Here is a 26,946-nt window from a genome sequence, read left to right as displayed (position 1 = left end):
CTTTCCTGATTTGGAACCAGTCTGTTGTTCCATGTCCAGTTCTAACTGTTGCTTCGAGACCTGCATACAGGTTTCTCAGGAGGCAGGTCAGGTGGTCTGGTATTCCCATCTCTTTCAGAATTTTCCACAGTTTGTTGTGATTCACACAGTCAAAGGCTTTGGCATAGTCAATATAACAGAAGTAGATGTTTTTCTGGAATTGTCTTGCTTTTTTGATGATCTAACAGATATTGGCAATTTGATCTCTAGTTCCTCTGCCTTTTCTAAATCCAGCTTGAACATCGGGAAGTTCACGGTTCACGTATTGCTGAAGCCTGGCTTGGAGAATTTTGAGCATTACTTTACTAGTGTGTGAGATGAGTACCATTGTGCGGTAGTTTGAGCATTCTTTGGCATTGCCTTCCTTTGGGATTGGAAGGAAAACTGACCTTTTCCAGTCCTGTGGCCACTGCTGAGTTTTCCAAATTTGCTGGCATATTGAGTGCAGCACTTTCACAGCATCATCTTTTAAGATTTGCAATAGCTCAACTGGAATTCCATCACCTCTACTAGCTTTGTTCGTAGTGATGCTTCCTAAGGCCCACTTGACTTCACACTGAAGGATGTCTGACTCTAGATGAGTGATCACACCATTGTGGTTATCTGGATCATGAAGATCTTTTTTGTACAGTTCTTCTGTGTATTCTTTCCACCCCTTCTTAATATCTTCTGCTTCTGTTAGGTCCATACCATTTCTGTCCTTTATTGTGCCCATCTTTGCATGAAATGTTCCTTTGGTATCTCTAATTTTCTTGAAGAAATCTCTAGTCTTTCTCATTCTATTGTTTTCCTCTATTTCTTTGCACTGATCACTGAAGAAGGCTTTCTTACCTCTCCTTGCTATTTTTTGGAACTCTGTGTTCAGATAGGTATATCTTTCCTTTTCTCCTTTGCCTTTAGCTTCTCTTCTTTTCTCAGCTATTTGTAAGGCCTCCTCAGACAACCATTTTGCCTTTTTGCATTTCTTTTTCTTGGGGATGGTCTTGATCACTGCCTCCTGTACAATGTCATGAACCTCTGTCTACAGTTCTTCAGGCATTCTGTCTGTCAGATCTAATCCCATAAATCTATTTCTCACTTCCACATTATAATTGTAAGGGATTTGATTTAGGTCATACCTGAATGGTCCAGTGGTTTTCCCTACTTTCTTCAATTTAAGTCTGAATTTTGCAATAAGGAGTTCATATCTGAGCCACAGTCAGCCCCCAGTCTTGTTTTTGCTGGCTGTATAGAACTTCTCCATCTTTGGCTACAAAGAATATAATTAATCTGATTTCAGTATTGACCATCTGATAATGTCCATGTGTAGGGTCTTCTCTTGTTCTTGTTGGAAGAGGGTGTTTGCTATGCCCAATGTATTCTCTTGACAAAACTCTGTTAGCCTTTGCCCTGCTTCATTCTGTACTCAAGGCCAAATTTGCCTGTTACTCCAGGTATCTCTTAACTTCCTACTTTTGCATTCCAGTCCCCTATGATGAAAAGGACATCTCTTTGGGGTGTTAGTTCTAGAAGGTCTTGTAGGTCTTCTAGAACCATTCAACTTCAGCTTCTTCAGCCTTACTGGTCGGGGCATAGACTTGGATTACTGTGATATTTAATGGTTTGCCTTGGAAATGAACAGAGATCATTCTGTCATTTTTGATACAGCATCCAAGTACTGCATTTCAGACTCTTTTGTTGACTATTAGGGCTACTCCATTTCTTCTAAGGGGTTCTTGCCCAAAGTAGTAGATATAATGTTCATCTGAGTTAAATTCACCCATTCCAGTTCATTTTAGTTCGCTGATTCCTAAAATGTCGATGTTCACTCTTGCCATCTCCTGTTTGACCACTTCCAATTTGTCTTGATTCATGGACCTAACATTCCAGGTTCCTATGCAATATTTCTCTTTAGAGCATCAGAATTTACTTCCATCACTGGTCACATCCACAACTGGGTGTTTTTGGTTTGGCTCTGTCTCTTCTTTCTTTCTGGAGTTATTTCTCCACTGATCTCCAGTATCATATTGGGCACCGACTGACCTGGGGACGTCATCATTCAGTGTCCTATCTTTTTGCCTTTTCATACTGTTCATGGGTTTCTCAAGGCAAGAATATGGAAGTGGTTTGCCATTTTCTTCTCCAGTGTACCACGTTTTGTCAGAACTCTCCATGGTGACCCATCCATCTTGGGTGGCCTTACATGGCATGGCTTATAGTTTCTTTGAGTTAGGCAAGGCTGTGGTCCATTTTGTGGATCACAATAATCTGTGGAAAATTCTGAGAGAGATGGGAATACCAGACCACCTGACCTGCCTCTTGAGAAATCTGTATGCAGGTCAGGAAGCAACAGTTAGAACTGGATATGGAACAACAGACTGGTTCCAAATCAGGAAAGGAGTACGTCAAGTCTGTATATTGTCACCCTGCCTATTTAACTTATATGCAGAGTACATCGTGAGAAACGCTGGACTGGAAGAAGCACAAGCTGGAATCAAGATTGCTGGGAAAAATATCAATAACCTCAGATATGCAGATGACACCACCCTTATGGCAGAAAGTGAAGAGGAACTCAAAAGCCTCTTGATGAAAGTGAAAGAGGAGAGTGAAAAAGTTGGTTTAAAGCTCAGCAGTCAGAAAATGAAGATCATGGCATTCGGTCCCATCACTTCATGGGAAACAGATGGGGAAACAATGGAAACAGTGTCAGACTTTATTTTTGGGGCTCCAAAATCACTGCAGATGGTGACTGCAGCCATGAAATTAAAAGACGCTTACTCCTTGGAAGGAAAGCTATGATCAACCTAGATAGCATATTCAAAAGCAGAGACATTACTTTGCCGACTAAGGTCTGTCTAGTCAAGGCTATGGTTTTTCCAGTGGTCATGTATGGCTATGAGAGTTGGACTGTGAAGAAGGCTGAGTGCTGAAGAATTGATGCTTTTGAACTGTGGTGTTGGAGAAGACTCTTGAGAGTCCCTTGGACTGAAGGGAGATCCAACCAGTCCATTCTGAAGGAGATCAACCCTGGGATTTCTTTGGAAGGAATGATGCTAAAGCTGAAACTCCAGTACTTTGGCCATCTCATGCGAAGAATTGACTGATTGGAAAAGACTCTGATGCTGGGAGGGATTGGGGGCAGGAGGAGAAGGTGACGACAGAGGATGAGATGGCTGGATGGCATCACTGACCTGATGGACGTGAATCTGAGTGAACTCCGGGACTTGGTGATGGACAGGGAGGCCTGGCGTGCTGCGATTCATGGGGTCGCAAAGAGTTGGACACGACTGAGCAACTGAACTGAACTGTGGTCCATTTGATCAGTTTGGTTAGTTTTCTATGATTATGGTTTTCATTCTGTTGGCCCTCTGATGGATAAGAGGCTTATGGAAACTTCTTCACAGAGACTGTGGGGTAAACCGGGTCTTGTTCTGATGGGTGGGGTCATGTTCTGTAATTCTTTAATCCAATTTTCTGTTGATGGGCAGGGCTGAATGTCAGTTTGAAAGTGAAAGTGAAGTCACTCAGTTGTGTCCGACTCTTTGCGACCCCGTGGACTGTAGCCCACCAGGCTCCTCTGTCCATGGGATTTTCCAGGGAAGGATACTGGAGTGGGTTGCCATCTCCCTCCAAAGAGCAGATGTGAAAAATGCATTGGTCTCATCATCTTTACCCATGGAGGATCTTCGTTCCCTAACCAGGGATCAAACCTGTGTCCCATGCACTGGTGGCATGGAGTCTTAACCACTGGACCAGCAAGGAAGTACACTGGGCTCATCATTCTTAAGCAAGTTCTGTCACAGTCCATGGTTCATTCCTGAAGAAGAGTTTATACATATATATTTCTGTTTAACCTATTCACGAGTAATATGACTTGCTTGCTCTTTTTTGGTGTGTATGCCCCATTATATATGTGCCCTTTGTATCCCAAATTAAGCAAAAGAAAGTTGTAATTGTATTTCACCGTGGGCCTACAATTTGGCCACATGGGCAGTAATAAAAAATGGTAGGAGCAAACCCCATCTGCCTCACTGGCCACCTGCTGGTCCCCATAGGAAGGAGTCACAGCTGGCATAGACACCCCTTCTGATATCCCAACCCTGAAATGGTCTGAGACCAAGCCAGGTTCACACGACTCCTTTAAGTTGGAGTCGTCGCTCAGTCGCTCGCTCAGTCAAGTCCTACTCTTTGCAACCCCATGGACTGTAGCCTACCACGCTCCTCCGCCCTTGGGATTTTCCAGGCAAGAGTAGTGGAGTGGGTTGCCATTTCAGGGTGGGTAATAATTGGGTATTATTTAGCATCATATTTGATAGGGAATTAAAAGTACCTCGAAACCTTTAAAGAGTCCCTGCTCTGTCTCATGTCATGGAATTTGTGCTTCATTGTCATCCAAAGAATCAGTCCACAGAAGTGCGCCCTGCATCACTGTCTGAGTACCTGCTCAGGTGCTTCAGTCATATCTGATTCTTTGCAACCCCATGGACGGTAGCCCACCAGGCTCTTCTATCCATGGAATTCTCCAGGCAAGAATACTGGAGTGGATTGCCATGCCCTCATCCAGGGATCACTGCCTGAATTATCAAGTAGTTCTTTTATTTCCAGGCTTCTCTGTGACTTAGTGATAAAGCCTATTATCTAGAATAATGATCCAGTCTGCGGGAGAAAATGACTGTGGCATTACGGCTGCAAGACAGAGAGGACAGTGGCAGGTTTGACTCCAGTTTGTTTAAACAAAGGCGTTTCCCAGGGAGTACGGAGTATTCCTGATGTTAATTCTATGAGATTTTACCTTTCTTTACATTTTTTTTTTGTTCAATGAGTGAACTTGAAGAATCAAGGAATATACCATAGCCATGCATACACACTGATAAACACATGGAGGTAGTTTAGCAAACAGTCCCATTTGTAGGATGACACGCTTGATGCTAGCATGGTTTGAAGCTAGCTCTGAATGCGTGGGAATGAAGGAAGCCGAATTTCCAGGGAAGGCTACCATCCACCAGTTTTAACCAAATGCATTTTCAAAGTAATCAAAAAGAAGAAAAGTCAAGGGTTGCTGACTTCTCTTGATGTCCATTCCCTTCTATTTGAATAGAGATCCTAACATAATAGGGCTTCCCTGAGGCTCAGCAGTAAAGAATCTGCCTGTGACACAAGAGATACGGGTTTGACCCCTGGGTTAGGAAGATACCTTGGAGGAGGGCAAGGCAACCCACTCCAGTATTCCTGCTTGGAGAATCCCATGGACAGAGGAGCCTGGTGGCCTACAGTCCAAGCCAGACACGACTGAGCACAGCATAAACCTAAACTAACAGACTGAAGTGCTTTTCCTGGGATAAATATCTACCTTGGCTGTCCTACCCCTGGGATTCCCACCCAACCTCCCTGGATCCGTAGTTCACTCTCTCATAATGTGACTATGAACCTTTGCTTTGTGATCAGCTTATCTCATGACTTCTTTCAGTGTCAGTTTGTGCTTTCTTTCTGTGACTGGTAAAGATAAATTCCTCTTATCTTCCTCAAAACAAGTATCAAAGGAAAAAGTCTGTGGCATTCTTCCCCCAGTTTGGTTGTTGCATCTCTCTCACTTTGGCAATGACCATCACCGTGGGACTTGGTGCTTGGCCAGGCACGTGAAGGGGCACCCACTGCTCTATTCTCATGTCACTCCACCTTTTGCTATGTCTGTCTTGATCTGCTCCTCAAGATCCTCTGGAGACACGTAGAAGTCCTCTTCTGGCATCGATGACTTAGTCCAGCAGCGTCCACAGCAGCAGTTGCAACAACAGCACAGACAGCAGCAAAAATAGCAGCCGGTCAAGAGGCCAATGATGACAAACAGAGTCTAGAGGAAAGAGAGGCAAAGCAAAACAGGGGTGAGGGGTACAGGGGTATAGGAGATCCCAGAAATCAAGTGTTTTGCCCATGTACCTCCAACGACCTGGAGGCATCACAGTTTTCATCCCACAAACTGCATATTCACCCTCATTCCTTATTCTGTGGAGGACTATCTTTTCAGTTTCCTTGGAAACAAATTTCTCATAAAATTTTGCCTAACGAGCCAGGAACAAATGACTTGCAGTCAAAGTCACGAGGTATGACATTTTCTTCTTTATTCTTAAGTCACAGTGATCATTATTAAGAGCAGAGCAAGCAAAACAAACCGGAAAACATACCCTCTACAGGTCAGACGAGCTGACCATGGGCACTGAACCACTCTCACCAAAGAGCCATGGATAGCCAGCCCTGCCACCACCTTATTCCCTTGGTCACCAAGTCCTGCAGTCTCTCTCCTCAGGACCTTTGTCCCGCGCCACCCCACCCTCCCCCACCCCCATCATCTGTATCCTGAGTGGTAGGGCTTTAGAACAGAGCCCCTTATCCTGAAAGGCTACCCACTCCAGTATTCTGGCCTAGAGGATTCCATGGACTGTGTAGTCCATGGGGTTGCAAAAAGTCGGAAACAACTGAGCAACTTTCACTTTCACTTTTCTTTGTCTTTGCTCTGGAATAGAAGAATAAAGAAGGCTATTTCAGTAGCCTCAAAACTGACCTACCTGTGGCCACTCTTGCCTCTAACCCAGCCTACACATCACTGCTGGAGTTTTCTGACATGCGTGTTCTCGTGAACCCATGCAGCAACTCTTCTTGCCTTTTAGAAGAAGCTGGAGCTCCTTGTTAGTGGTCATCTGGCCTCTCACAGTGCCTCCCCTGCACCAGCATGGCTCCCCTCCTGCCGTATTTGCCATAGTTCTGCTCTTCCTGTGGACTCATCTGCCTGGACATTCCCCCGCCCCACCCCCCAGTCATCCAACAGATACCCACTCCGTGTGTAAGTTTATCTCAGCGATCCTCTCTGTCATCTTTCCAGAAAGCCCACCTCCCCCAGAACAATTCCCCCTGGAGAAGGGCACGGCAAACCAGTCCAGTATTCTTGCCTGGAGAATCTCATGGACAGAGGAGCCTGGCGGGCTACATCCATGGGGTCTCAAAGACATGACCGAAGTGACTTAGCAGTCATGCACCAGAACAATTACTTCCTCCTCTGTGCCCCAACCATAATCCATACAAATGTCCACCGTAGTCTTGTTTTGTTGACAAGACAAAACTTTTCAGTTATTCTGAAAAGTTTAAGACAGTGATCAGTTTATAATTCTGTCTCAGACCATGAGCCTCTTGAAGGCTGGAACTATATATTAGTCATCTTTCAATCCCTCTTCTACCTCAGGGTTTAGTATTTGGCGTGTGGTAGACAAGAAATACCTACTGAATGAATGAATGTATTGATTGATTATTGATTAGTAGATAAACAAATGATTTTTTTCCTCCTAGTGCACAACACCAGGATTTTACCACAAGTATATAAAAAGTTTCCTCACTAGTTCACCATAGCTAAAGATTAAAAGATTATACTCTCCTAATCTAATCTGCAGTAGAAACGAGGCCATCTTTGTTAACTGAGCAAAATAAGTTTACGATTTTATTAAAAATATGTTATTTGAAATCGGAAGTGATTTTATACACCCTCACACCTACAGTTTTTTTGCTGTGGATTCTCTGCATTTTCATAGAGTTGTAAATTTCTTAATCTGAAAAGTACAAAAAAGCTTCCTCTTCACCAACAGCCTCTAAGACCCTCCTGTGCAGTGTTCTGGAGCTGTTTCCCCAACACGCTACCCATTTCTTTACCTACTGTTGTCCTTTTTTGCTTTTCCTATTTCATTCCCAAATTTTTTCTCTTCTCTGAAAATTTCCTTTAATGCATGTTTTGTTCTTTAGTTATTCCAGCTGGATTGCTTGCCTATTTCAGAAATAACCTTGCCTTATCCTCACAGAGCTTAGTGTAGTATAATATACAAGTAGGTGTTCATTGTTTTTAAAATACACATTTTGAAATCGGTACACTGACTCATACATGTAATGATACTTAAAACATGATCATCATGTGCTGGGGCACTCTGATGGATACTGTGCAATGAGGCTTTGGCACAAACAGAAGGGAAGGTAGATTTTTTTGTAGCCTTATTTTTAAAGAACCACATCAGGAATTATTTTATGTATATCTCTTACACTGTTCTTCCCAAGTGGTGCTAGTAGTAAAGAACCTGCCTGCCAAGGCAGGAGACATAAGTGATGGGGGTTCAGTCCCTGGGTTGGGAAGATACACTGGAGGAGGGAATGGTAACCCATTCTAGTATTCTTGCCTGGAGAATCCCATGGACAGAGGGGCCTGGCGGGCTTCAGTCCATGGGGTTGCAAAGGGTTGAAGCAACTTAGCACACGTATCTCTTATACTACCTACAGCTTCTGCTTAACTCTATGAATTTTGATCAATTTTGTCAACTTCCTGGACAAGGGAATTGATTCTCCTTTTTAGCCAGGTAGACTCCAATATGCAATCAGGTACTAGTGTGTAATTACCTAGAACTCTGGACATATCTTCCCATGGACATTATGTCATATCTGGAGGTTAGTTTCCCAGGTAAGTCCACAAAAACCTGTATTTTACATAAATGTCCAATCTATCATTATAAATGACATTGACAGTATTTACATTCTCATTCCAAGTTCCACATCCTCTTGGCAGAAATTTGTCTCCCTCCCAAGTCCTCAATAGTAAAGAAAGGAGGTTTCAGTGGGAACCCCACTTATCCCCAAGGAAAGGAATTCTGAGGACTGTAGAAGGTGAAGGAGGCTTTAGGCTGCAGACTTGCTCCCCATGAAAATGAAAGTGTTAGTCATTCAGTCATGTCTGACTCTTCAATCCCATGGACTGTAGCCTGTCAGGCCCCTCTGTCCAAGGGATTCTCCAGGCAAGGACACTGGAGTGGGTTGCCATGCCCTTTTCCAGGGGATCTTCCTGACCCAGAGATCAAACCCAGGTATCTTGCATTGCAGGCAGATTCTTTACTGTCTGAGCCACCAGGGATATCCTCTCTCATCCTGCATATGTATAGCCACTCAATTTAGCAAGATTTATTTTTGTGGAAGAAGGTGGCAATCAGAATACTACTGAACATGACTCCTGACTCTGGAGATCTGCAGTTTCTTAAGTTATTTGTTACAACTCATGTGAATTGAGTTGTAACATGTGATTTCATGTTACATGGAGTGCATGTGATTTCATGAGATATATGAACCGTAAACTTACTACATGTACATGAACTGTCCAAAAAATAGATGCCAATGGACTATATGTATGATTCAAATGTAAATATACTGTAATCAGAAGATAAGGATATGAATATTCGTGTGTATGTGTGCTTAGTTGTGTCTGACATTTGTGGCCCCATGGACTGTAGCCCACCAGGCTCCTCTGTCCGTGGGATTCTCCAGGCAAGAATACTGGGGTAGTGGGTTGCCACTTCCTACTCCAGAGGATCTTCCTGACCCAGGGATCAGACCCAGGGATCAAATCCAGGTCTCCTCTGGCTCCTGCACTGGCAGGCAGATTCTTTACCACTAGCGCCACTTGGGAAGCCTTGAACACTTGTAAACAAATATGAAACTATCATCAAACATGCCTATATGAGGAATTCCTAGCAAATCACACTACTGTCAAAAGTCAATTCTGATTGCACTAAGTCCTGACAATGCTGCCTTTCTCTGCCTTTCTCTTGACTAGATATCCTTTTTCTCCCTCTCTCTTCCTCTCTGTCTCTCCAACTCAGTGTCCTCCACTACTTAATTCTCACCTTTCCCCTTCATTTCCTTCTCCACTACCCCGCATCAGGCTTCACGTGAACCTGTGACATAATTTCCATGCATTCTCCCTAGCATTGTGTTCACTGATGTTCACTGTGCTATAGATAGGAAGGTACATAGCTGAATTTGTCCCATAATAATTTTTAAACAGTTGTCAGGCTAATTAATTATTTTTGGTTTTCAGCAATGAGTCAGTTCTTAATTAGTCATTATGGGAGTAGGGAGGGCAGTCAGAATTAACCTGAAGCTTCAAATTCAAACATAATTAATGTCTAGAAGTATTTTAAGTCATGCTGTATTTTATAATCATTCGGTAAGCTAAAGCAAAAACGATCCTTAAATATCATAACAGCTTTCAGTCCAAGTGATAGCTCTTTTATTAATAAGAGTTTAGTAATATACTAAGGTTAGGCTTTCTTTAAGATGGAGTCTAAAAGAGTGAGTAATATCATGACCTTTCAGGAAATTTTTTTCAAGGGAAACAAAAAATCCGATTTACCTTTGCCCACCAGCTTGACAGCATGAAGTAGGTATTAACGTTTTCATCTCCAAATTGCTCGGCCACATAGAGTCCCAGTGATCCATATTTGTCATAAATGTTTCTTTTGGACATGTCAGTAAGAATTGTGTGGGCGTTGTTGATTTCCTTAAACTTTTCAGCAGCCCCTGGATCATCTGGATTCTTGTCTGGATGGTGTTTTAAGGCCAATTTTCTTTTAAAATTAAAAAGAAGTGAGGAAAAGTGTTATTCAACAGGAATTACAATGACATTCTAGAAGGGCGTTATTCATTTGTTCATCTTTTATACATGTAAATACCTGACATTATAAGTTTCACAATAATATTGATTTAACTAAGGAAGTTTTCTTTTAAAATTATAAAGAAGTGAGGAAAGGTGTTATTCAATAGGAATTACAATGACATTCTAGAAGGGCATTATTCATTTGTCCATTTTTTACACATGTAAATACCACAACATGATAAAGTTCACAATAATCTTGATTTAAGCAAGGTTTTGTTGTCAACTCGTGTTTCTAACGTATAGGCTCAATAGTACTGTTTTCCCCCTCACATCCTCAAAGGAATTCTCCATAGCTGCATAGTTGATGAATCTGAGAGATTTTGCTATTGGCAAAAAATTGATGTTTATTTTTCCCCGGAAGCTCATGTGTAGTCCACCTCAACATGCAGAGGCCTTTAAGAGTTCCAGCAACAGGACCAGTTTACACCACAATTTCGTTTAGAACCGCAAGACTTTTCCAGAATTAACAAAACGTCATACCACATATTCTAAAAGTTAAACTCAGCTGTCAAAAAAAGAAATCTTACTCTGCTCAATGTCATGTGGCAGGCTGAACAGGAGGGGAGTTTGGGGGAGGATGGATACATGTTTATGTATGGCTGAGTCTCTTCATTGTTCACCTGAAACTATTCACAGCATTGTTAATAGGTTATGTATACCTCAATACAAAATAAAGTTTTTTTTTAATCTCTCATTTATACACTCTTGAATAAATTTTATGACCTATTCACAATTTTTTCACAAATCCTAATTCCTTTTTTTTTTTTAATGGGCAAACACTGTGACTTACCTTGTATTCAAATGTGTATTTGACCTCTTTTCAAGGAGGTCTTCCCACTTAAAATAATTGTAGAAGTTTTCTTGTGAGTCCAAGGCCTTTTCTCCTCTGTGGATCATAAGGCAATTCCAGAAGAGTATAAATATATGTTGTGTTGCTGTGTGTGTGTATTGTGCAGAGGTGGGTGGTTTGTGAGTATTCTTTATTCTTCAGTTATAATGAAATGTTAAAAGTGTAAAATGGATGTAAGAACTGAGCTATGATGATCAGGCTCTGGCTAGGGACTCTTTCCCCACTCCCTCCACAGACAGATTTAAATTGATAAAAGCCTTGTTCAATATTGAGTCTGTAGTGTTTTTTCCTCTACAAAATCAATTAATTGTATGACTGTCTATGGAAATTCCACGTGACTTACTCTCCCTATTGTACCCGTAATATTTAATAGGTATATGTAGGAATGCACCTTAAGCTTTTGTTTATTTTATCAATGTAGATTGAATTGTTTCACCTCAATGCATTAATAAAAGGCATAAGTAGAGCAAAAAACAATAAAGTGTATCTTAGAAACCAATCTATACAATAAACTAAAAAAAAAAAACACCTATTTTAGGAATTAAAGCATTGCTGGTTAGGAAGTAGGTGAATGAATAAGCAATTTAGTGTCAGGATGCTTAAAAAGCACCAAAATGTTTAAAAACATAAATCATGGTATATAATAAATTCTAACTCTGAACTCAGAATAAACAAGAAGACTAAAACAATGATGCGTGCATTCGTGCTAAGTCGCTTCAGTCATGTTCGACTCTTTGTGACCCTATAGTTCATTTTAAATTTGTTTCACCAAACACATTTCATCCTTATTTTTTGAGAGATGTTTGGGGTATCTATAAATTCTTACTGGAGACATTTTTTTATGTGTAGAATTTATGATAAAATCTTCTAATAGCACAAAAATGCCAATTTTGTCATTTTTTAAAATTTATAATGTTTACCACATGCCAGCACTATTGTAAGCATGTTATAAATATTAATTCATTAATCTTCACCACAGTTCTATGAGATTAATATTATGATAATCCCATTTTACAATGAGGAAATTTAGCCACTGAGATGAGAGGCTAAGTAACTTGCCCAACGTCATGTTTTTGTTGTTTAGTCCCTAAGTCCTGTCCAACTATTTTGCATCCCCATGAGCTGTCCACGGGACTTTTCGGGCAAGAATACTAGAGTGGGTTGCCATTTCCTTCCGCAGGCGATCTTCCTGACCCAGGGATTGAACCTGCAGGCAGGTTCTTTACTCCTGAGCCACCAGGGAAGATCAGCATCATACAGCTAAGAGCCAGGCTTTGAACACAGGCAATCTAACCCCAAGCACGGTGCTCTCTCCCACATATTCTTAAATTTTAAAAGTAAGACACAGTAAATGTTAATAGACATTGCAAGGACTTTGGCGTTTGGTCTGGGTGATATGGGAAGTCCCTGGAGTGTTTTGAGAAGAAAAGTGGTTATGATCCGAATTTAAGTTTAGAAGACTCACTCAAGTCTTGGCGAGGACTAATGCAAAAGCAGGAGACTCTTTCAGGGGAAGTTCATGGTGGTTTGGACCAGTGTGGTAGTGGATTAGTTAGAAGTGGTCAGATCCTGGATACACCTTGGGGGCTAGCTGATGGATTGGGTGTGGGATGTGAAAGAGAAGAAGAATCAAGGATAGCATCAAAGTTTCAGCTCAGGTAATTGGCAGTTTGGAGTTACTATTTAAAAAGTTGGCAAGAGATTTTTGTTTTTTCAGTAGTAAGAAATGGTTTGCTAGGATTCAGAGTTCTATTTGAACAACTTTGAGATGGCTGTTAGACTTCCAAGTATAATGGAGTAGAGATATACGAGCCTGGAGTTCAAATGAGAATTACTCTGGGAGATATACATTTGGGAGTTCTTAGCAGGTAGGTGGTATTTAGAGCCATGAAACTGGAAAAGATTCCCAAGAGAGTTGGATCCAAGATAAGTGCAAGGGCTGAGTTTTGGGAAGGAAGAAACACAAAAGAGAAGAAGAAAGACCAATGGTGCAGAAGGGAAAATTTGGAGAATATGGGATATTGGGATCCAAGTGAACGAAGTATTTCAAGGAAAAGAGTGGTCACTTGTGTCAAGTACCATTGACTGGTCACATGCAATGATGGCTGTGATTGCTGGATTTAGTGATATAGAGATCTTTGGTGACTTTGACATGCACACATATACACATTATACATGTACACATGCACATATGTGCATATGCACACAGACTGTTGTAAATATGCCTTTTATAGGGAAAATATAGCAGAAAAATAAGTAAAGAGAATAATGGAAGGTTATAACCACACTTAACTGGGATTATAGGTAATTCTTTTTTTGTTGTTATTAAAAAATTATACATACTATAAAGTAAAAATAAAATTAAAAAAAAATTATACATACTGCTCATGTAGTTCCTTTCCCTAAGCATTTTTAAGCTGCAGCAAAAAAATTTTATGCTCTTTTAATAGTTAAGAGTTTAAAGTTTGCTGTCTTAAATGACTCACTACCAAATTAGAGTGGAGAGGGAGAAAGGAAGAAAAAAGTCCTCAAACTTCAATAATACAACAATCATTATCAAAAAGCCTCAAGTGGATTCTTGAAGCACTTTCATTTTAATGGCTCAGTATTCCTAGAATTCTCACTCCGTGCCCTAGAACACAATTGCAGAATTTCCCCCTACCAGTTCCAGAGATCGTGTCCAGGACAACTAAATGCAAAGGTCTAAAAGAAAAAAAAAAAAAAAAACCTGGAAAATGTCTCTTTATATATACTTCTTATTTCTAGGGTTCAGTTGTAGATGGATGGCCCACTGCCCAAGACTTAGCCAGTGGAGCCTATCATTTTAAGCTGCTTGGATCTTTGTCAGCTTACAAGGGCAGAGGCACACAACCATTTATCACATTCCTCTAACAATAAAGTTGGCAAATTCAGAGGCTGGAGCATTTCCATCTGTAACAAATCCAATTCCTTGTCATCAGCAGCATTTTGACTCCTCTTGGCAGATGCTCTTGGCTCCAAGGAATCCTCAGAAAGTATGGCTAACAAAGGCAGCTACCAAAGTCACACAACTCACACAATTGCCAAAGTCACACAGTCAAGATTAATGACTCACCTCGTTGTCCATACATCAGGAAAACACATATGGAATTTAGGGTAAAAAGAGGGATGCTTGAAGCACATTTAAATATGAAGTGAAGTGATGTAAAAGTTACTCAGTCGTGTGGACTCTTTGCCACCCCATGGACTATACAGTCCACGGAATTCTCCAGGCCAGAATACTGGAGTGGGTAGGCATTCCCTTCTCCAGGGGATCTTCCCAACCTGGATATCAAACCCAGGTCTTCTGCATTTCAGGCAGATTTTTTACCAGCTGAGTCACCAGGGAAGCCAACATTGCCTATTCATTTTACAGATCTTTCTTGTAATTTCTCATTTTATACTTAAAGCTGATAATAATGTTCAATCAGAATGTGCACCTTTAATTCCAAATCTTTCTATACTCTTAATCACTGTTAATCTGATATGGCTGTAACTAATATTACTGATTACTGATATATATGTAACTAATACTGATATATATATATGTGTGTGTGTGTGTGTATACATACATATATAACTGTGGTGTTGGAGAAAACTGATGAGAGACTGTTGGACTGCAAGGATATCAAACCAGTCAATCCTAAAGGAAATCAACCCTGAATATTCATTGGAATGACTGATGCTGATGCTGACACTCCAATACTTTGGCCACCTGATGCGAAGAGCTGACTCACTGGAAAAGACCCTGATGCTGGGAAAGATTGAGGGCAGGAGGAAAAGGGACAACAGAGGATGAGATAGTTGGATGGTATCACTGCCTCAATGGACATAAGTTTAAAAACTCTGGGAGATAAAGGACAGGGAAGCCTGGCGTGCTGCAGTCCATGTGGTCACAAAGAACTGGACATGACTTAGCGACTGAGTAATAACTAACATTAGAAATAGCATCAATACCTGTACTTTCCACTTCAAAATCCAATAACAGCTTTCAACTGAAAAGCATAATGAATTCAGTGAGTGGCAGATAAGATCAATATGGATTTATAGTTGTAATTACCAAAGGCTCCTATGATCTACCTATTTTGAGGCAGTGGAATAATTCCAAGAATTGTAGTGCCCAATTCTCTCCCTTACACCATATACCACTCTGGTGAGATCTACTTACAACTCTCTGCCAGTCTGTTTTTTAAAAATTTTTTGGCATATAGGTGATTTACAAAGTTGTGTTAGTTTCAGGTGTACAGCAAAGTGATTCAGTTATATCTCAACATATATTCGTTATTTTTTAGATTCTTTTCTCATATAGGTTATTACAGAATACTGAGTAGAGTTCTCTGTACTATAAAGTAGGTCCTTCCTGGTTATCTGTCTTATATATAGTAGCGAAGTGAAGCGAAGTTGCTCAGTTGTGTCCAACTCTTTGTGACCCCATGGACTGTAGCCTACCATGCTCCTCCACCCATGGGATTTTCCAGGCAAGAGTACTGGAGTGGGGTGCCATTTCCTTCTCCAGGGGATCTTCCTGACCCAGGGATCGAACCTAGGTCTCCCACATTGTAGGCAGATGCTTTACCATCTGAGCCACCAGGGAAGTCAGTACTGTATATAGTAGTATGTGTATGTTAATACCAAACTCCTGACTTATGCTTCTCCACTCTGTTTCCCCTTTGGTAACCATACATTTGTTTTCAAACAAAGTCAGTCAGTCAGTAAATCTGTTTCTATTTTGTAAATAAGTTCATTTGTATCATTTTAAAATTAGATTCCACATATAAGTGATATCAAATATTTGTCTGTCTGACTTCACTTAGTATGATTTCAACTGAAGATGATGTAGCACCAGCTACAAATGACATCATTTCATTTTTTATGGCTGAATAGTATTCCATTTTATATATGCCCCACTTCTTCATTACCCACTTGTCTGTTGTTGGACATTGAGGTTGCTTCCATGTCTTGGCTATTGTAAATAGTGCTGTGGTGAACGTTGGAGTGTATGTATCTTTTCAAATGATTATTTTCTCTGGATATATGCCCAGGAGTGGGATTGCAGGATCATATGGTGACTAGTTTTAGTTTTTAATGAACCTTCATACTGTTCTCTGTAGTGGCTGAACCAATTTACCTTCCCACCAACAGAGTAGAAGGCTTCCCTTTTCTCCACAGCCTCTAAAGCATTTATTGTTTGTAGACTTTTTGATGATGGCCTTTCTGACCTATGTGAGGGGATACCTGCTTGTAGTTTTGATTTGCATTTTTCTGATAATTAGTAACATTCAGCATCTTTTCATGTGCATTTTGGCCACCTGTATGTCCAGAAATTCTTAACTTTAGTTAGTTGAATTAATCAGTCTTTGGAGAAGGCAATGGCAACCCACTCCAGTGTTCTTGCCTGGAGAATCCCAGAGACGGGAGAGCCTGGTGGGCTGCCGTCTATGGGGTCGCACAGAGTCGGACACGACTGAAGCAACTTAGCAGCAGCAGCAGCAGCAGTCAGTCTATTCCTGAATTAGGGAATATATTGTCCTATAAACTCTTTCAACTCTAAACTTTTTATAGATTGGACTTTCACATAGAATTCACTGATGCATTTATAGTTGATTTTTAAATAGTAGAAAGTAAGCATACAATTTCATTTAAAAAATCTGGATATGCAATTGCCCTAGCATCATTTATTAGAAAGATAAATTCCTTTTCCTATATTTTAGGATCTCTATTCTGCTACATTAGTATGTTTGGCTATTTCTGAGCTAACAAGTCTTAGGTACAGTGTTTTTAAAATGTCTTGGTATATTAAAGAACAAATTCTTCCATATTGCTGTTCTTCAAGAGTTCTGTGGCTATACTGGTCCTTCTATATTTCCACAAAAATTTTAGAATTGGCTTGTCAGTTTACACACACACACACACACTTACTCTGTTGGGATTTTTATTACAATTACATTTGACTTTGTAGATTAATTTAGAGGTTGATATTTGTAAGGTGTGTCTACTTATTTGGAAGTTAAACTTTATCATTTTACCATTTAAGCTCTGCATATATTTTATTAGCTTTATTTCTAGGAACTTAATTTTTTGTGTATTTTTTTTGGTTGTTGTTTTGTTGGAAGTTTTACTTTCATTTTCAGTTTGAAGAATTTGTTAACAAAAGAAATCACTCTTTACACACACATAAACAATTTCAATTTTTTATAGAAGATTAGTTGACTTAATTTCAATACACAGTCTATTCTATTAAAAGAAATAGAAAAAAAAAAAAAAAAGTAGCAGAGTTTATGGTCTTCCCTGATGGCTTAGTGGCAAAAAATCTGCCTGCCAAGCATGAGATGTGGGTTCAGTCCCTAGGTTGAGAAAATCCCCTGGAGGAAGAAATAGCAACCGCCTCTAGTATTCTTGCTTGGGAAATTCCATGAACAGGGGAGCCTGGTGGGCCATACTCCATGAGGTCAACAAAGAGCAGGACACGACTTAGCAACTCAACAACAACAGAGTATACTTTACCAAATTAGACTGACCTCCACCCAGACTTCCATCACTGACAGCAGTCTGGAATCCCAACTGGGAAGTGGTCCTTTGCAGTACATCCCCCCACAAGTAAGACTTCAAATTGTAGTTTTGTGGGGTCCTGCTTATAATCCCAGGCCACAAACTGATATCATTGTCAATTTGCATACAAAAATGCAGCTTTGGTTTTTATGACTTTTACAATGCTGTTTGTTTCACACTGTGAGTCACAGGATTTTGTTAGACCCTGGGGGAAGGTGGGGGCTGGTGTGGAGGGGTGTCCAGACCCTCAGGAGCTCAGGAATTCCAAGAATTCCTTTCTTATCTAAAGTGCCACCTGACTTGCTGTGCTTGCAGACAAGGAATCTGAGCAGTGTCCAGGCAGGTCAGAAGAAGGTCAGAGCCCTGCTCTCCTGCTTCTGAAGCCCTAACAAGATTTCCTCCATTTTAATTTCCCTAACAGTGGGCCTCAGGATTGTTTAGACTGAACAGCATAGGAATAAGGCAAAATAACACGAGTGGTTTTCTTAACCCTACAAGGCAGACCACAAATCCAAATAGTCAAACAAAAATCATCAAAGAAACAAGGGATTACCAAGTAGGCAATAATTTTTTGAGTGTAGGGGATTTAGTAAAGAAAAAGTCCCACCATGAATGATTAGTATGTTTTTATACATCAATTCCTATGTCTATTAACTTTTTGGCAGCAATAGTAATAACAGCAGAATGTTCTATCAAGGTATGATGACATTTATCTATGAAATTTTATAGCACTTTGGTTCCTTGCAAAATCTTACATAAAGGTTCTCAGGGGAAGCTAATATTAGGAACAGACAAAGTAGGAAATAACATTTGGGTCCATAATACCTGAGTTCTCACGAGGGGACAGTAATAGGTGGTCCCCTTCCAATATAAATGATCAACATGTACTAGGCATCCAGAAAAAGGGGTTCCTAACTGTATACAGTCCAGGAAGCAACAGTTAGAACTGGACATGGAACAACAGACTGGTTCCAAATAGGAAAAGGAATACATTAAGGCTGTATATTGTCACCCTGTTTATTTAACTTCTATGCAGAGTACATCATGAGAAATGCTGGACTGGAAGAAACACAAGCTGGAATCAAGATTGCCGGGAAAAATATTAATAACCTCAGATATGCAGATGACACCACCCTTATGGTAGAAAGCAAAGAGAAACTAAAAAGCCTCTTGATGAAAGTGAAAGAGGAGAGTGAAAAAGTTGGCTTAAAGCTCAACATTCAGAAAACGAAGATCATGGCATCCGGTCCCATCACTTCATGGGAAATAGATGGGGAAACAGTGGAAACAGTGTCAGACTTTATTTTGGGGGGCTCCAAAATCACTGCAGATGGTGATTGCAGCCATGAAATTAAAAGATGCTTACTCCTTGGAAGGAAAGTTATGACCAACCTAGATAGCATATTCAAAAGCAGAGACATTACTTTGCTAAGGTCCGTCTAGTCAAAGCTATGGTTTTTCCAGTGGTCATGTATGGCTGTGAGAGTTGGACTGTGAAGAAGGCTGAGCACCGAAGAATTGATGCTTTTGAACTGTGGTGTTGGAGAAGACTCTTGAGAGTCCCTTGGACTGCAAGGAGATCCAACCAGTCCATTCTGAAGGAGATCAGCCCTGGGATTTCTTTAGAAGGAATGATGCTAAAGCTGAAACTCCAGGACTTTGGCCACCTCACGTGAAGAGTTGACTGATTGGAAAAAACTCTGATGCTGGGAGGGATTGGGGACAGGAGGAGAAGGGGACGACAGAGGATGAGATGGCTGGATGGCATCACTGACTCGATGGACTTGAGTCTGAGTGAACTCCAGGAGTTGGTGTTGGACAGGGAGGCCTGGCATGCTGCGATTCATGGGGTCGCAAAGAGTCGGACGTGACTGAGTGACTGAACTGAACTGAACTGAACTGGATATGTAGAAACAATTTCTACATCATTGGTTACAATACAGAAAATTGAGCATCCATTTTTTTAAAAAAAACATAGGATTTAGGGAAGATAGTCCATTCAGAATAGTTAATGGAGGTCCCCAATAAGCAGGATTCCAAATGTGAGAAGTTGGTCCACAGAGCAGGACCTCAGTAGCCTCATCACAATCCGTCAGTCGTTAGGTATGGTTATCAAAGTCCAAATATTTCCCAGTGAAACGAGGCAACCAATATTCTTCTCCAAATACAATAGGTAACACATGAAACTGGCCCTTGATACTCTTGTTCACTACACTATAAGGTTAGTGTTCCTTGGTGCCAGGTGTCACTGCACTTTGTAATGCCATTGGGGATAAGAGCCCAGTGATTGTTAAGAATCCATGCTCTAAATAATGTTTTCCATTATGCGTTAATAGACATTAAAATTCCTTGGGCCTTATCCTTTTGAGCCAGGTACTATAATAACTGGATAGAACAAACTGTCTAATCAAATATGTCAGTTAAGGATTAAGTTCGGTGTAGCTAAAATATTACCGAGCCTTTAAACAACTGTAAAATGTCTGTCATGTATTAAGCTAAGTTTCTGTCCTGTGAAAGTCTTTCAGTCTCTTTGCAACCCCATGGACTGTAGCCTGCCAGGCTCCCCTGTCCATGGAATTCTCCAGGCAAGAATACTGGAATGGGTTGCCATTCCCTTCTCCAGGGGATCTTCCTGACCCAAGGGTCAAATCCAGCTCTCCCCCATTCTTTACCATCTGAGCCACTGAAATATTACCAAGCCTTTAAACAACTGCAAAAAAAGCAAGATGGCTGTCTGAGGAGGCCTTACAAACAGCTGTAAAGAGAAGAGAAGCCAAAAGCAAAGAAGAAAAGGAAAGATATACCCATCTGAATGCAGAGTTCCAAAGAATAGCAAGGAGAGATAAGAAAGCTTTCCTCAGTGATCAGTGCAAAGAAATAGAGGAAAACAATAGAATGGGAAAGACTAGAGATCTCTTCAAGAACATTAGAGATACCAAAGGAACATTTCAAGCAAAGATGGGCTCGATAAAGGACAGAAATGGTATGACCTAACAGAAGCAGAAGATATTAAAAAGAGGTGGCAAAAATACACAGAAGAACTGTCCAAAAAAGATCTTCACAACCCAGATAATCACGATGGTGTGATCACTCACCTAGAGCCAGACATCCTGGAATGCAAAGTCAAGTTGGCCTTAGGAAGCATCACTATGAACAAAGCTAGTAGAGGTGATAGAATTCCAGTTGAGATATTTCAAATCCTAAAAGATGATGCTGTGAAAGTGCTGCACTCAATATGCCAGCAAATTTGGAAAACTCAGCAGTGGCCACAGGACTGGAAATGGTCAGTTTTCATTCCAATCCCTAAGAAAGACAATGCCAAAAATGCTCAAACTACTGCACAATTGCACTCATCTCACAACCTAGCAAAGTAATGCTCAAAATTCTCCAAGCCAGGCTTCACTAATATGTGAACTGTGAACTTCCAGATCTTGCAACTGGATTTAGAAAAGGCAGAGGAACCAGAGGTCAAATTGCCAACATCTGCTGGATCATGGAAAAAGCAAGAGAGTTCCAGAAAAACATCTATTTCTGCTTTATTGACTATGCCAAAGCCTTTGACTGTGTGAATCACAATAAACTGTGGAAAATTCTGAAAGAGATGGGAATACCAGACCACCTGACCTGCCTCTTGAGAAATCTGTATGCAAGTCAGGAAGCAACAGTTAGAACTGGACATGGAACAACAGACTGGTTCCAAATAGGAAAAGGAGTCCATCAAGTCTGTTTATTGTCACCCTGCTTATTTAAATTATATGCAGAGTACATCATGAGAAATGCTGGGCTGGATGAAGCACAAGCTGGAATCAAGATTGCTGGGAGAAATATCAATAACCTCAGATATGCAGATAACACAACCCTTATGGCAGAAAGTAAAGAAGAGCTAAAGAGACTCTTGATGAAAGTGAAAGAGGAGAGTGAAAAAGTTGGCTTAAAGTTCAACATTCAGAAAACTAAGATCATGGCATTCGGTCCCATTACTTCATGGCAAATAGATGGAGAAACAGTGGAAACAGTGACAGACTTTATTATTTTGGGCTCCAGAATCACGCAGATGGTGACTATAGCCATGAAATTAAAAGACGCTTACTCCTTGGAAGGAAAGTTATGACCAACCTAGATAGCATTTTAAAAAGCAGAGACATTACTTTGGCAACAAAGGTCCATCTAGTCAAGGCTATGGTTTTTCCAGTAGTCATGTATGGATGTGAGAGTTGGATTATAAAGAAAGCTGAGTACCGAAGAATTGATGCTTCTGAACTGTGGTGTTGGAGAAGACTCTTGAGAGTCCCTTGGACTGTAAGGAGATCCAACCAGTCCATTTTAAAGGAAATTAGTCCTGAATATTCATTGGAAGGACTGATGTTGAAGCTGACACTCTAATACTTTCGCCACCTGATGTGAAGAACTGACTCTTTGGAAAAGACCCTGATGCTGGGAAAGACTGAAGACAGGAGAAGGGATGACAAAGGATGAGATGGTTGGATAACTCAATGGACATGAGTTTGAGTAAACTCCGGGAGTTGGTAATGGACAGGGAGGCCTGGTGTACTGCAGTCCATGGGGTTGCAAAGAGTCGGATACGACTAAGCGACTGAACTGAACTAAACAACTGTAAAAGGTCCTTGTTGTGTGTTAAGCTAAGTTCATACAGTTTTAATGTTGTAGGGATTCACTTAGCGTTAGTGGTCAAGGCTTGAACTATATCTTTACTAGTGCTGTGTAATCTAGCAGACAGATAAAGTTTGTCCATAAAAAGTCAAAGTTAAGAGAGGACAGGACTTGTTTGTCGGGCAAGTGATGTTACCCTGAGTTTGGTCACATTTCTCCAGCTGAAGGTTCTTCAGTAGATTTCTTCATATTTTTTCTTTTAACTGTAGCATATTCTTGAATGTTGAGGCATGAATGACAATCCACATTACAGTCAGGCTTCCAAGGAGAGTCTGCATGTTGCTTTTTCTCTCTGATGGCCACATTTTTGGTGTGCCCACAAAGTCAAACCCTGTAAGTTGCTAGAGTCTGGATCAATGTCCACTGCTTGGATTTCCGTTTGCTCATCTATAATAGTTACAACATTGTTTCATAGACTCTGGGACACTGTGAGAATCTGGATGAAAGACTGAAACATCAGTAGTGTGAACAGTTTCTGAAATGTTCTTTGGCATGAATTTGTCAGTTATGCTTCCCTGGTGGCTCAGACAGTAAAGAATCTGCCTGCAATGCAGGAGACCTGGGTTTGGTCCCTGGGTCAGGAAGATCCCTTAGAGAAAGGAATGGCAGTCCAGTCTAGTATTCTTGCCTAGAGAATTCCATGGACAGGGGAGCCTGGCAGACTATAGTCCATGGGGTCACAAAGAATTGGACAGGACTGAATGACCTTCACTTTCCTTACCCACAGGGGAAGTCAAGTGGTCAATCCATTGGTCACCGACTAAGAATCTGTATTAATATGGCATGCTGTTAAATGTTCTTATTTTAGAGCCTGATATATTGTGTGTAAATCAGCAAATTGACTTGTTCAGTTGCCTAATCCTTTCTGACTCTTTGTGACCCAGGGACTGCAGCATGCCAGGCTTCCCTGTCCTTCACCATCTCTCGGAGTTTGCTCAAACTCCTGTCCATTGAGTTGATGATGCAAATTGACTGTTCTTGGTATGATTCTTTTCTGCCTCTGGAAATTTCCTATTCCAGAAACTACAGTCACTCTTTTGTTGCTTTCACCATAAGCTCCAATTAGCATACAGTCCACTGATATATACATGTAACTTTGTTTCTCCTAGTTGTAGCTTATAGGGTATCTAATCTCTATCCTAAAATAGATTACTGAGATAAGCTTTAGAATAATTCACTTAAACTTTTCAGCAATAAAACATAATAGCAAGAAACTATCACTATCTGGGAAATGGGTCTTTGTTAATATGGATTTCAATTAACAAAACTAGAATTTAATACTCATCAAAACATAAAAATTTTTTTGTGAGGGCATTAACCTTGCAGCCAGAGAAGGCTTTATTCCTTCAAATAAGAAATGAGTTTTGTCAGGGAGCCTGGAAAAGCCAATCGGCCACCTCAAATTTACCATTGCCCTGAGTTTTTTATTTACATCTATTGTTTGTGTGCGTGTTGCTCAGTCATTCACTCGTATCAGACTCTTTACAAACCCATGGGCTGTAGCCCACCAGGCTTCTCTGTCCTTGGAATTTCCCAGGCAAGTATATGGAGTGGGCTGCCATTTCCTTCTCCAGGGCATCTTCCTGACCCAGAGATCAAACCCGTTTCTCTTGTTTCTCCTGCACTGGCAGGCGGGTTCTTTATCACTGCACTACCTATTGTTTACCTGTTTTAAATTCCTTGATTTTCAGGTTGACTGTTTGGGGGTTGATTGCTACCTTGTCCTAAGTAATCTCTGGTGGCCTTGACTTGCAGTGGCTGGAAGCAGGGCTTCGGTCTGGGCCAGAGATTGAGGTCAGGTCGTGGTGGTGAGAGCACCAAATCCTAACCACTAGCCCAGTGGTCAGTGACAAGGCCCTGGCTTCTTGGCTTTGCAGAAAAGAATTTCCACAAGGAAGGGAAAGTAGTGAAACAAGCAAAGTGTTTGTTAGGAGAAAAGGAGTAACGTACATGTGAATAGGCACATAGGCAGGCTCAGAGAGAAAGTTGCTGAGTCACTTGTATGGTTTTGATACTAAAATATTTTTCTTAATTTATTGCAGATGTAAAAGATTTTTATATACTGATTTTTTCCTACAAAGCTTTTAACCTAATTTATTAATTTTAAGAAATAATAGGTTTTTTTGTATTTTCTATATATACAATCATATAATTAGCAAATAATGAATTTTTTTTTCACTTCAGTTCTTATATCATTTATATTTTTCCTTACCTTATGTTCCTGGATAAGACCTCCAGTATAATATCAAATAAGAGTGACTAAAGCAGGGGTTCTTCTTTCCTTCTTTAACTAATTCACTAAGAATGAATGAATATTGAATTTTAATCAAATCTTTCTTCTGCATCTGTTGAGAAGATACGTGTTTTCTTTTTCAATCTATTAATATGATTGATTTCTTAGTGTTAAATGAAACTGATGTTCCTGGGATAAACTTAATCATGTATTATTTTATTTATTGCTGAATTCCGTTTTCTAATACGTGCATTTAATTCTGTCACTTTCCCTCTAAGTACTACTTTAACTACATTCCACAAGGTTTAATATGAAGTATTAACTTCTGTATCTTTTCTAATGTCAATTGTCATATAATTTTACGCATGAATTATTTTAAATTGTGCCTCCAATTTTTCAGACATAGGGGAATTTTCCAGCTGTCTCTTTGCTTTCCAAGTTGATTTCCCTTGCAGTAGGAAAACATATTCTACATGATTTAAATCCTTCAAAATTTGAGATTTGCTTTATGTCTCATTACATGTTCAATTTTTATGTGTTTCATGTCTACTTTAAAAAATATGCATTCTGTACTTGTTCAGTGCTTTTTTCATATAAAAACATAAATTTTCTTTCTAATTCTTTTTGTTCAAATCTTCTGTATTCTTTTCCATTTTATTGTTCTACTAGCAAGGTATAATGAAATCTCCCACTATTTCTGTAGGTTTGCAAACTTTTCCTTATAGTTCACTTTTTGCTTTCTATAGGCCATGGTCTTTAGAAGCATACAGATTCACAACTGTTATATATTCCTGGTGAACTGAACTTTTATCATTATGAAATATACACCTTTATTCTCTAGTAATACTTTTTGTCTTTGATATTATTAAGCTATACCAGCTTTCTTTGGGTACGTTTATACATGGAAGTGGTCAAACAAGAGATGGCAAGAATGAATGTAGACATTCTAGGAATCAGCGAACTAAAATGGACTGGAATAGGTGAATTTAACTCAGATGACCATTATATCTACTACTGCGGGCAGGAATCCCTCAGAAGAAATGGAGTAGCCATCATGGTCAACAAAAGAGTCAGAAATGCAGTACTTGGATGCAATCTCAAAAACAACAGAATGATCTCTGTTCGTTTCTAAGGCAAACCATTCAATATCACAGTAATCCAAATCTATGCCCCAACCAGTAACGCTGAAGAAGATGAAGTTGAATGGTTCTATGAAGACCTACAAGACCTTTTAGAACTAACACCCAAAAAAGATGTCCTTTTCGTTATAGGGGACTGGAATGCAAAAGTAGGAAGTCAAGAAACACCTGGAGTAACAGGCAAATTTGGCCTTGGAATGCAGAATGAAGCAGAGCAAAGACTAATAGAGTTTTGCCAAGAAAATGCACTGGTCATAGCAAACACCCTCTTCCAACAACACAAGAGAAGACTCTACACATGGACATCACCAGATGAATTTAATTTGGTCAATACCAAAATCATATTGATTATATTCTTTACAGCCAAAGATGGAGAAGCTCTATACAGTCAACAAAAACAAGACCAGGAGCTGACTGTGGCTCAGATCATGAACTCCTTATTACCAAATTCAGACTCAAAATTGAAGAAAGTAGGGAAAACCACTAGACCATTCAGCTATGACCTAAATCAAATCCCTTATGATTATACAGTGGAAGTGAGAAATAGATTTAAGGGCCTAGATCTGATAGATAGAGTGCCTGATGAACTATGGAGGGAGGTTCGTGACATTGTACAGGACACAGGGATGAAGACCATCCTCATGGAAAAGAAATGCGAAAAAGCAAAATGACTGTCTGAGGAGGCCTTACAAATAGCTGTGACAAGAAGAGAAGCAAAAAGCAAAGGAGAAAAGGAAAGATATAAGCATCTGAATACAGAGTTCCAAAGAATAGCAAGAAGAGATAAGAAAGCCTTCTTCAGTGATCAATGCAAAGAAATAGAGGAAAACAATAGAATGGGAAAGACTAGAGATCTCTTCAAGAAAATTAGAGATACCAAGGGAATATTTCATGCAAAGATGGGCTCGATAAAGGACAGAAGTGGACCTAACAGAAGCAGAAGATATTAAGAAGAGGT

At 40.2% G+C, this 26,946-nt stretch overlaps 1 protein-coding gene across 1 annotated transcript in view; it reads right to left on the bottom strand.

Moving 5' to 3' along the window:
* Nucleotides 1–26,946, bottom strand: part of DNAJC5B (DnaJ heat shock protein family (Hsp40) member C5 beta) — a 66,093-nt gene that overhangs the window by 8,745 nt on the left and 30,402 nt on the right. The window contains exons 3-4 of the mRNA XM_040261307.1: nucleotides 10,226–10,439; nucleotides 5,695–5,866 (exon numbers count right to left, since the gene is read on the bottom strand). Coding sequence (XP_040117241.1) covers nucleotides 5,695–5,866; nucleotides 10,226–10,439 — 386 coding nt within the window. The remainder of the gene's footprint in view (nucleotides 1–5,694; nucleotides 5,867–10,225; nucleotides 10,440–26,946) is intronic.

This window comes from Oryx dammah, unplaced genomic scaffold (assembly GCF_014754425.2).
Source record: "Oryx dammah isolate SB20612 unplaced genomic scaffold, SCBI_Odam_1.1 HiC_scaffold_19, whole genome shotgun sequence".
NCBI lineage: Eukaryota > Metazoa > Chordata > Mammalia > Artiodactyla > Bovidae > Oryx > Oryx dammah.
Note: the sequence above shows the minus strand (reverse complement) of the source record. Positions and strands in the feature narration are given on the sequence as shown.